General features: G+C 38.5%; 1 protein-coding gene across 3 annotated transcripts in view; it reads left to right on the top strand.

Moving 5' to 3' along the window:
• Positions 1-12,444, top strand: part of CASK (calcium/calmodulin-dependent serine protein kinase (MAGUK family)) — a 127,292-nt gene that overhangs the window by 49,713 nt on the left and 65,135 nt on the right. For all 3 annotated transcript variants that reach the window (XM_009071674.1, XM_009071672.1, XM_009071671.1), the window contains 2 exons: positions 1,751-1,853; positions 12,133-12,308. In XM_009071674.1, coding sequence (XP_009069922.1) covers positions 1,751-1,853; positions 12,133-12,308 — 279 coding nt within the window. The remainder of the gene's footprint in view (positions 1-1,750; positions 1,854-12,132; positions 12,309-12,444) is intronic.

Genomic DNA, 12,444 nt, shown 5'->3' with positions numbered 1-12,444 from the left:
GTGCTAAGAACTTCTGCTGATTTTCAAAACTGCTGGTGAAGAGAGGGAGGAGTAACATGCAGGTCCTCTTATTAGAAAGCTGGAGCTGCAGCTTCTCTATGAAAGTGATCAGCATCAGCTGACGCAGTGCAACTGGCAACAAGGGGAAGTTTAACCAGTGTTGCAACTGGTTGTTTTTTTTAAAAGACATTTTTAAATAGCAAAACTCTGAAAACGCAGTTTATTTGCGCTGGGAGAGGTTCTATGATAAAAGTTTCTCAGAGTTTCGCTCTGAATTGGAGATTTAATTTCTTTTTCTCAGAAATTTTGTTTCTGGTGAGCAGTGGCAGTGGCTTCCTTTTTGGATGACAATGATGTGGGTACAGCCTGTCCTCATTTTAATATGTCATGAAAGTAATGTCACTTTTTCAAGTGTAGGGTAAAGATAGACCAACACCACAGTGAAATGGTACCTTTTCCTTATGTTGCTGTTGTTCTCCTATACACCTTCCTCCTTGCCTGAGGTTAGAACTTTGAGGTTGATCTTTTTCACTCAAAATGACAGCGATGAGAGAATGCGAAAGTGCCCAAAATGTGCAGCTTAACCATTTCAATAAGGCAGAAGTGAAATACAATATGCAGCAATTATACCACCTGGTAATATTGTTTTAAATAAGGTGGAAGGAATTGAAAATTGCATTTATAGATTGGAAATTTAAAAGTGGATTCTTGAAGATCTGGTATAAGGAGGCCTGAATTTAATGATCCTCTCATGGACCTTGTCTTGAAGGTGTTTGCTCCTATACAATTGAAACTATTTAAAAGAAGACACATGTGGTTATGGATGATGAGTTTACAGGTAGTCACACTGAGCTTCCTGTAGCTCCTGTGCACTATTTTGAGTCCTAGTTTTGTGCTTAAGCAGTAATGTGCTCTCAAGAAGCACTGCACAACCTTGTTGTCCTTTTTAACTAATATGGTATCTAAAAGGGAAACTTTGAGCAAACGCCACAATTTGTTCTATATTAAATGCAATAGTTAGGGCATATGTATTAAATACCAAATTGTGTTCTAATAGATTTTGTCTATATGTTGCTTCCTCCTGCCCCAGTCAGTATCCATCCAGTTTGTTGGATAATACTGTTTCATTTTTATACATTGTGCTTCACTCTTATCAGTGAAATGACTGGAAAATCAAAGGTATGGATGACTGTGCCTGGAATCCAGTTTAGAAAGCTAAACAATATCCTTCTCTGCAATATTTGTTAGAAACATCCCAGAAATGTTCCTTTTCTTTCCTGCAGTAGAGAAGTGATCAGTGATTAAGGCTCAAAATAGTGTTTCGTGTTCTCTCTGTGAAGGATAAGATCCCACAAAATGTATAGGCATAGACAGGATATTTCTGCTGGAGAATTGAAATAGTGTAAGGATTAAGAGTGAAAGGTAGAAACAAAAAGTAATACCAGGTAAGAAATTAGAAGTGTGAGTATTCATACCTATTTTATCATGATTTCACTTTGTGTTCCTTGTGACTATTGGTAAATCCTGAAAAGATTTTGCTGTGCCTGGGACAATAGAATGGAAACCAATGAAGAAAGAGGAGTCCATGCCAGGAAAAAAAATAAATAAATCTGAAATTAAGAAATTGTTTTCTAAAAAAAGAAAAATAATAATTCTAGCTTCTGTTTGCAAATTTATGAGAATAAATTCTAAAATACAGATTGTGTTTCTCAGACAATATAATAATCTGTCTGGATTTTTGTCTTTTCAGCCACACTGTGTACTGCTTGCCTCAAAAGAGAATTCAGCCCCAGTGAAGCTTGGTGGCTTCGGGGTAGCAATTCAGTTAGGAGAGTCTGGGCTAGTTGCTGGAGGTAAGAAATTTTCCTTCCAAGTTATGTAGTGTAATGCATGTTGTACTGCAGAGTTCTGTTCTTCTGACACAGCCTGCAGAACAAGAGCTCAGAAATAATCTTTGACCAAAGCCTTTGTTAATGTTATGCACACACACAGTTTAGCTAAATTGCTAATAGAATGTAACATTGTGCATTCATATACTGAGGACTGAATCCCTCTAAATGTTACTCAACAGGAGTTTACACTGGGTTTATCAATATAAAACTGGAAAAAGAGCAAAGGATTTTCCACTTTAAAACAATCTTGGGCTTAATTCTTTCATGCTTGATAAAGCAAAGCAAATAAAAATGCTGTCAAGGTTGAAATGTCTGTCAGAGCAGCTGAGTAAGGACTTAGTGCAGCATCATCAGTGCTCCCCTATGTTCCATAGGCAACTCCTGTCAGAATGCTGTGCTGTTTAATAGCAAAATCTTGCAGGTTTTCATGTGACTCTTTTCTGTGTTTGAATATTTCATTGTTACTGCTGCATAAGACATCAAGATCTTGATACGTATGTATATTTTTGACTGTGTTTTGTTTTCTGTGGATTTTATTTCCTCTAGCTGCCTTCCATATTGTTCCAGACAATAGGGTTATGCTTTAATCAGCCTGCACAGATGAAGACCCAATCAATTTTCTGATGCTTTCATTGCCAGAGTAGGAGACCACAACAAAAAATTTTGTTAGTCTTAATATTTTTTTCTTCTAAATGAGCAACTTCCTCTCAGTACCATGTTTCTTCAAAAACTCAGATTCCCTAATCTAATTACTCAAAGGTCTGTATCAATTTGGCTTTATATGCTTTTCAAAATAACAGTCAAGTCCAGTATAAACATACCAACAGATTCCATTCCCTTTCAGCTACTGATGGGAATATCCAAGTGTTTTTTTACCTAGAGACATCTTTTCAAAGAAAATATCCATTCAGTTAAGCTACTGTTGTTTCTTTAATGAAAAGGTCACTCCTTTCTTTACTTTTCTTGTGTTACTCAAGTAATCTGTACCTCAGCCACTGCTGTTTATGATTCTCTCAATTTTCTTCTTTATGTTCTCACTGAGCAACTTTATCCATATCTTCTGTTTCAGCTACCCTTCTGGAGGGAGTCAGATACTGTGTAGTTTCTTTCAGACTGCTAGTTGTCTCACAAGAAATCTCGAGTTCAACTTTTAAAAAAAATTACTGCTTTTTTCCTACAGTTTGTCATGACCTTCCTCTCCTGTTACCTTTCACTGTTCTGCCATCCCACTCACTGTGAGGACAGGAGTCCTCAACCTGCTTGCAGTTATCAGTGCTGGTGGTTCTGTTTGCAGTACTAACAGAATCTTCCCAAACCTCATCACTATGATATTTCTATGTATATTTTGCCTCTTCCATCTCAACCTCTGCCATATCAATCTGCCTTCATATAGGTTTTTTACTTCCCTATCAACTGTCATTTCCAATTTGCAGCCTCTTCCTTAGCCCTTGTTACTTTCAGCTTCAAATTTCACTCGCACTCAGGGATATACAGAGTAATTCCTCTTGATTGATATACCATGGAAGGTGTCAGTTCTGCTTAACAAACTCCTCTCTTTCTTCTCGTTTTCCATTCCAGTCTTTACATCACAAACTGCATCTGTTATTTGGCAATTCTTTTCCCTGCCAGAATTCTACCTGAAGGCATATTACTAGACAGTGTCCTACACAGAATTGGCAAGATTTTATTTCCCATTTTACAATATTATCCATCTGTGTTATATGAAAGTTAACGATACTGTCTGTTTGAACTGGGCTCTGAGCTTCTTATAAAACAATGTTTATCTACACATTGTTTACCTATGTGATCCATATGCCTCATGGTGAAGTTTTGGCAGAATAATAACAATGAACTACACACACTACTTACTTCTCAATGGTTTCATAAATGAAATAGAAACTCCCCATAGAGAAGTTTGAGCAATATCATAGCCAAACTGGTGACTTTCACATTGCTTTTCTGATTTTTAGTGAAAAACATTGATTCGGCTTAACATGGTCAATTATTTCCCTTTTTGCATGGCAATTCCTGTATTTGGTGGTTAGCACATCAAAAAAGAAACCCTCTATTAAATAAAAGCTATCAGGGCATTGAGGTTCTTTGCCTGACCTAAAACCCTCTGTGCTACATTTGTGCCATTTTGATTACCTTTTTACATTGACACAGCTGTGCCAGGAGGAGGAGAATTTTCTCCCTCCAAGCCTTCTAGGGCACAGCTTCTGCTCTGTTTGGGACTGCAAACTCTTTTTAACTTTAAAAAAAGTCATCTTTTTTCCAGTGTGCTTAAATTGTTGGGGTTGAGGAGAAGGATTTTTGCAGTACAGTTAAACTAAGTCTCAGGTATTAAAGGTAGATGAATCCCAGTCTTTCAATGTAAGTCCAAAGGTAGACTTGTGTTGTTTAGAAGGATGTTCTTTTGGGCAGTTAGACAACTATTTAACAGAAGTGTAAGGGAGCTTATGCTACCAATCTATGACATCATACTAGATGTCATTAATGAAAATGTCTATTTTTAGGAGCATGACTGCATTTTATCAGCTAACAACCCAGTTGAGTTTCTTTTTATGAAAGTTTAGTTATTATAAGTAAGTACCAAAAAAAAGGACATAGCCATAACTAATTTTCATAATACCAGAAGGAAAAGTGTAAGGAAATACTCTTTGTTCCTCTGCATTTGCCCATAAGCTGCAACGCAATAGATAAGAAGTATATATCATCATCAGAGTTACAGAAAATTGTTTTCATGAGCAATCAGTCTCTGAAGGTCTCTTCCTGCAGTTCTTATGATTAGAAATGGAAAATTGTGCTAAGTGTATTCATTGGAAACATTGAAGTAGGTATTTTTAAGTTGGAATTCTGGTAGTATCCACAGTACTTAAAGATTGGAGAAGAGGAGGCTCAGGGGAGACCTTATCACCCTCTGCAACTCCCTGACAGGAGGTTGGAGTCAGGTGGGGGTTGGTCTCTTCTCCCAGGCAACCAGCAGCAGGACAAGAGGGCACAGACTCAAGCTCTGCCAGGGGAGGGTTAGGTTGGCTATTAGGAAGAGATTTTTTCCAGAGAGAGTGATCAGACATTGGAATGTGCTGCCCAGGGAGGTGGTGGATTCCCCATCCCTGGAGGTTTTCAAGCTGAGACTGGATGTGGCACTTAGTGCCATGGTCTAGTGACCACTGGAGGGTTGGACTTGATGATCTTGGAGGTCTTTTCCAACCCCATTGATTCAGTGATTCTATTTAAAAAAAGAAAAGATTATGACAAGTGAACTCTCCTATGGAGCAGCACATAGGCAGGGAACAGTCTGTGTTTGCATGGTTATGATGCACCAGGAGAAGTGGAACCTCTGGGAAGTCAGTGATTTAACAGAGCAGTCTCACATTATGATCTCTGTCTTCTTCTTTGTACAATTTTTCTTGCAGAATGTGGTATGAATTGTCACAGTATTTTCTTCAATAAGTGTGACATCAGATTTATCTAATATCAAATATTTTAGATACTAAATCTTGGGATTTTTATCTAGTACATGGTGTAAAATTCTGAAGGGCCAAAAGCCATTGAGTCCACAAGTGCTATTTCTTCCACTTAATCTCCTTAATTTCTCCAAGTTTCAACTAGTGCAAAACAAGATAATTGTATAGACCTAAGTGGTATGAGGTTCTCTATTAGCTGTCAAGTCTTGTCTGTGGATAGTTAACTGACTTTCACTTTCTTTAGCAGCAAAATGTCACAGGTACCATACCTCTAATCCAGTCCAGTACTAACTTTTATGTATTAATAGTTAGCTCCTCTAAGTTGCTTAAAAATCCTGTAGTATCCTAACAGAAATTATCATCTTACTGGTAAACATCTTTTGTGTTCTTATTAGAAGTACAGCATATAAATATCAGGTACCCTCAGTTCTTCATCAGGTGGTCTTTTAAGTAGCAAAGTAAGGCATTACCATAAATTTCCCTCTAAACAAGTCTATGGAACGGAGGGGGAAGGAGGGGAAAAATCTTTTAAATTCCTTATTTTTGTTTTGTTCTCATCAATGTAAAAATCATCATGAAATCACAGAATGGTTTGGGTTGGAAGGGCCCTTTAAAAGTCATCTGGTTCAACTCCCTGTGCTGAGCAGAGACATCTTCCACTAGATCAGAATGCTCAGAGCCCTGTCCAGCCTGGCCTAGAATGTTTCCAGGGATCAGGCATCTGCCACCTCTCTGGGCAACCTGTTCAGTGTTTCACCAGCCTATATCTTCTTAGTGGTTTTATAAGCCTCAGTTTAAAAAAAAAAACCAACTTTTTTTCTTTAAATGTTGGAGAGTTTTTACACGCATAGCCCTTTTTTCCTTTTCATCATCAGAGTCTGACTGGTATTGTAAAGCTTTCACTTGTTTTCCAAGGAGAGGTAAACTTTCCTAAAACTGAGGTCCTACACTAGTATTCTTCTTTCTCTTAAATGGTAGTGGTTTTCCTCTGCAAAACAGAGCAGTATTTCACTTTTTTTTCCCCTGAAAAATAACAAAATGTAAGCCCCTGGAAGGGGACTTTGTTTTGTTTAAAAGATACAACTGTGGTTTACTGTCTCTCAGAAACTGCACTTCACACCTAGGCTGATTTGAAAGTGCTTACAGTAGGTTAATGTGTTAAAAAGTCACTTAGGTTTGCTTCCTCTATCATAGTTTCGTGGCTGGAAAAGCCACTGAATCAGTTATTATTTGTCTATTTAACATGAGCTTTTCTTTGTTCATTTTCTGGACATTAATATCCAGCTGTCCAGTTGTCTGCTGATGCATCTTTTAACCACATTTCCTTCAGACAATCTTCTGTGCTGAAGCTGAATTGCCCTTTTTTGCCTTTTTTTTTTCCCCCCTGCTTTTTTTTAATCTATTCATCTTCTCTGTACACCTGCTTTAAACATCTCTATTGTCTGGAGTAATGTGGAAAGGAATTAAGAGTAATAAAGTATTGACCTCCCTGATCTGTTGTGTGTGATTCTTTGATTCCTTCCACATTATTCTGGACATCCCACTCTTTTAGGAATTCCTTGATTTGTGAGCCTATTTCTTATTACACTATTGTGAGAGGTCAGATGGTGATGTTTATTAGTACCTCACTTTTTTTTTCCTAAAAATTATTTGTTCCAGTTGTTTCCTTATACATCGTTCAGATACTACTGCTGTTGAAAGACTCTCCTTCTGATATCTTGGTCATCAATCCCCTGCCTTAGGGATGACAAAATCTGATTGGGTCTCTGTATATACTCTTCTTCTTGTGGAAAGCATAGCCCTATTGTCTGGAATAATATGGAAAGAGTCATAGAAACTAAATTATCAAAGGTAAGTCAAAATTTATCTTTAGTGCTTGTAAATGATATCAGATTGACAGCACCTGAAGACTGAAGCTCTCTGTTTATCCACAGGGAAAAAAAATCAGCAAAATTAGCAATTTGGGAAATTTACAGGCAAACAAAATGCCTCCAAACTGTCTGATAGGAATGTTTCCCCCTAGCAATAACGTTACTAATGCCTGTACCTGTCCAGGCATTGAGTGCTCCCCCAGTCAGCAAACACTTTGCTGTAGGTATTTGTGTGGATGGTGGCAAATGTCACACTGACTACACACATACCACCGTTGAGTCTTTATGTAGTGGTGATTTTCAGTTGATGCTACTCTAGAACAGACAAGAAGAACCTAGAAGCACAGAGACACAAAATTGATTCCAGTCTTTCCTGTCAGATGTATATACAACTGAAAAACCTGTGTGTATGCATGCATGCAGTATATATTTAATTTAAATGTCATTTTTTCCATGGGCAATCCTTGGAATATCTCCATTAGTGTTCTTATATCCTGAAGAATAAAAGACTTGTGGAAGGCAGAAGTTATCTGTTACAGAGAAAAGTGCCTTTGTTTACTGTTCTTTCTCACCATGACTCCAGAAAGATGCAAAGCTTCTCCCATAACACCAAAGAAAATTCAAAAGCTCCTAAAATATTTTAAAACAATTGAACTCTTGAGAAGAATTTTCAAATTTTACATTGGGCATGTTTAGAAGGTGAATTTCTGCTAGATTATTTTCAGCAGGGGTGATACTTAGTCTAAAAAGCAGTGAGTATTCATGATTTCAGACAACTCTGCTGTCTGTAGGTTTTATTTATCCTGTTACTGATATTCACCTTACAGGTCTCATAGTTGTAGTGTAGGAAAAATCTCAGTCTATGTAAGTTCATGTGTGCACTTTGGTCATTTTGCTGAGCTGGGTGCAGTTCAAAGGTGCAGCTCAGTTGTCCTTGCTCGGGTCAGTTTTTAGAATAACCTCTAAATCATCATTTCCTCCTTTGACGAGCCCAGCAAAGTGGTTAGGTGTCACAAAGGTGACAGCTGGCCCACAAATGACTTCAGCCTTTTGAAGTTTCTAATACATACATACACACAGGTATACTTTTTTTTTTTAATCCTGTGTAACTGGACAGTTCAGTTTTATCCCATTAAGTTTCTGCTTGTTTGAGTTTGTTTTTTCATGGAGATAAAACTGTGATTTCCACCACCATCTGTGTCTGAAGTATCAGGTTCTAGTAGTCAGCACTATAAAGGTTACAAAATCAAAACATTCTGTAGTATTTTCACTAATTATAGTCTAGCAGTGGTAAATGGCAGGATTTTATTAAGTTAGCCTAGTCTTCTTTCTCATTTCTTTTGTATTTATGGAGTGCATGTTAAATCTGAAAGTGAGCATTAAGGTTTAGTAGCACTGATTTTTCAGCTTGCTGGTAAGCACCATCCACTTTCCATCTAGTTTATAGCAGCAGTGCATTGGGGACCTGAACAGCCATTTACTGTGTTCCTGTTACCAAACCACTCTATTCCTTCTGCTCAGCATCAAGCAGCTCGCTAAAGTGGATTTTTATGGTATTCTTGTTTTGAGCTGGGACAACAAAGATCCAGTTCTTCTACCTGGGCTAGAAGAACTACCTTGTAACTTGCCAAGGGAGGAGAAAAAAAATGTGTGATGATCAGCAAGGGACAGTGATTTTTAACTTGTCAGTTTGTATGAGCACTTGAGTACTAAGTGAACACGCAGCCTCATATTCTGGTGTGGGGTCACCAGATAAGAAGAAAATAGGAACCTTGAAGTATCAAATAGATTTTGGGTGGTGGGAAACAAGAACAAAAACACCACCTCCTCTCCTCTTCCCAGGCTCAGCTTCACCCCCCTGTTCGTGATTCCCTTACCCCCAGCCCAGAGTGGTGCAGGGAGGGTGGGGAATGTCTGTTCCTGAACTCCTCACTGCTAGGCAATGTTTTCCCCTTTCTTACACACCATGATCTTGACTGCTGAGCTCAGCTGTGCCCTGCAGTGTGTCCTTTGGAGCTGTGTGTCCAGCATGGGACAGCCCCAGCCTCTCCCCTGCAGCCCCCCAGTGCCAGCACCTTGACTCCCACACCCAGTCATGCTATCAGATTGCTTATGTAGCTTGTGTGGCTGCTAAATATGATATGTTACACCATAGGAGAAAAGATAGGATGAGTAATTGTTTACAAGGACATCAGCTGCTCTATAGGTCTTCAGCCTTCACTGTACTCAATGTCCAGCAGATTTAAATGCACTGACCAAAAAAAACCCCAAAGCTGAAACCCAAACCTTTAAGCATAGTTCTCACAGCACAGTCATTTTTTTACCGTGTTCGTCTCTGCAATTGTCTGCTTAAAACACACAGAAATTCCCAAGCTGAGAGGAGTGACACATAGTTATTGGGAATATACATGAAATCAAAGTGGATTTCATTTGATACAGAGGATTCACAGTTCCCTTAGCTACTTTATACAGATAACTGTATACCTCCCTGGAGTTTAATGCCTCTTAAAGAGTTTGCTTTGTCCTTGTGATACCTTGTCTTCTACTGATTTCTCCCTTGTCTTTTAAGTAATCACTTTTTTCTAGACTTGCCAGGTTTTATAAGAGCAATTATAAAGCCTGATGGGAAGGCAGAATTTTCAGAGTATACATGATTTTTCATTCATGTTGGTTTAAAAAATTAAATGAGCTTTAGTACTGCAAATATTTTTTTTCAACATGTAAGAAAGGTTACACCTGCTCCAAAATTGCAAAGAGGTTCCTCTGCACCCAAATGTCAGGAAGTTACAACTGAGATAAACAAGACTTGGGTAAGTCAGGCTGCTCTGTGGTCTTTGATGATCTCTTTTGTACTAAAGGTTTCCATACTGTGGTAAATACACCACTTACATCACGTTAGCAGTCTAAGTGATAGAGAAATGCTGTTTAAACAGGCAGGTGTTGCTGCTTATGTACATGCATAGCCTGATACAGTGTTGGAAATGCTGATACTTTTTCTGTCACAAATGATGGTATCATAGAGGGGAAAAAAAAAATGAGGAAAACTTTATAGATAGATGTTTATAGGCACATTATAAAAAAAAAAAAAAAAAGACAAAAAACCAAGTTCTCAGCAACTTGTGCATACTGGATATATATAATTTGTGTTTTCCTTCCCTTCTCCATCACCAGGCATTTAACAGAGTCATCTAAGGAGATAATTCTTTGACTCATATATATGATCTTGAAGATTTAGCTTTGAGGTTTATCAGGCTGAAAGATCTGTCATGTATAAATTCTGTATAGCCAACAAGAAGAATTAGTCATCCTTCCCCATGTCCATCTCTGTCTTTATCCAGACTAAATATCCTTCATCCTCCCCCTTGTGATATGAGGGATGAGCTGGACTTGCAGCATTTTGCTGGTTAATTCTTTTCTAGCCTGGGAAGGAACTGCCCCTTTGCTGTTATGTCAGCCTAGACTATGTGGATTTTTTAAGATGCCAACCTAGCTTAGTAATGAGGTAACATTGCTCTGTCCCAGGCAGATTTCCTAACATTTGCTTGGCAGAGGAATTGCCTCATAAACTGGGAATGAAAAGGTTGAGCTTGAAACCAGGTGCAGAAGTTTGCCAATGGTGTTGTTTCTCCTAAAGAAAGGGATGGTGGAAAAGCTGCCATCCTTCTGTCAATCCTTGAGATGGAAAAAGGAGTGAGTGGGGACCAGTTCACAGAACATGGCCAGGGGGTATTCCAGCATTAGGTGGGATAAACTGAGGATGGTCTTTACTGAATAAGCTACTGCAGATATTCTCCTAGGTGTTGGTTACCAGTGCTGAGCCTTAGCTAACTCCCATGCAAATGCTGGGCAGGACAGGCCACTCAAGCAAGAGTCCCTGTACGAGACAAGACTGAACTAAACACGTGCTCTGCGAACACCTCGGATCCTCTAGGCTGCACTTCAAACTCTCCTAGCCAGCAGAGAGATGCTGTGAGCCTTGAATGGAGCCTCTGAAGTCCACTGCAGTGTCAGGGAGCCAGAATAATTTTTCAAGGTGGTACAAGTGGTGACAGTTTGCTACAGTTGTGGGTTTTTTTCTTCTGTTGGTACTTGATGGAACCAGGGGGTCCAAAGACTGCCCTGTAAGTGCCAGTGGTGACTTGAGCATCCAAAGCTTATTTCTTGCAATAGAAACAGAACTCTTTACAATGGGAAGCATTTACAGGGAGAGGTAAAATATTCCTTGCTTTTATTTGGCTTAATGTGATGCTTGGAATTTGAATGAAGTCGCTGTAATCAGTTTATCTACTCAAAATCAGTTGGTACTAAATATGTTTTGTTTCTGTGGGTGCATATTCATTACCAATCCAAACTCAGTGCTTTCCCAGAACCATTACTGAAAGCACCCTGTAAAACAAATTAACATTATCTTTTTGTCTGCAGTAAGATACTGTCTGCTTCAAATAAATGAACAGCACATTAGCTGGCAGTTTGCATTTTTTTGGCAGTTTCGGTAGACTGGTGTAGGTTTGAGCACAGCATCAGCCCAAACCATGCTCTTGCCAATGAGAGGCAGCTTTTTCAAGTTAGCTGTGTAGGCTAGAGCTCTACAATATCTTTGTACTTGCCCTCTGGATAAATAATTCCTGTTTCAAAGATTGTCCAAATTGATGACTTTGCTTCTATATGGCATGTTCCACTGAAGAATCTTAGTCTTATTTCACAGTCTGCAGGGTAGAATAGAACATTGCTCAGTTTATAAAAGTATAATAAAGCAAAAAGGAAAATACTGATTTGTCTGACTGGATACAATTAATAAAGACTAATCCATGACCAACATTTATTAAAACTGTTTTAGTTTAATGCAGTGATATTCTTCATTTCCTTGTTTGACACAATTTTCTTTTTGTTTTCATTTAGGACGTGTAGGAACACCTCATTTTATGGCCCCAGAAGTGGTAAAAAGAGAACCTTATGGGAAGCCTGTAGATGTTTGGGGTTGTGGTGTGATCCTTTTTATCCTGCTAAGCGGTTGTTTGCCTTTTTATGGAACCAAGGAAAGATTATTTGAAGGCATTATTAAAGGCAAATACAAGGTAAATGACAGTATGCCTGAATTCTTTTCCAGTGGGATGATCTCTGCTGGTAAAACCTCTGGAAGTTTGTGTTTGTATTTAGCTTGATTTAAATTTCAAGCTTATAGAAATCTGTCTGTTGCATGGGAAGAGAGAT

This window comes from Acanthisitta chloris, unplaced genomic scaffold (assembly GCF_000695815.1).
Source record: "Acanthisitta chloris isolate BGI_N310 unplaced genomic scaffold, ASM69581v1 scaffold4333, whole genome shotgun sequence".
NCBI classification, from domain to species: domain Eukaryota; kingdom Metazoa; phylum Chordata; class Aves; order Passeriformes; family Acanthisittidae; genus Acanthisitta; species Acanthisitta chloris.
The sequence above is the reverse complement of the archived record's forward strand: the minus strand, read 5'-3'. Positions and strand labels throughout refer to the sequence as shown.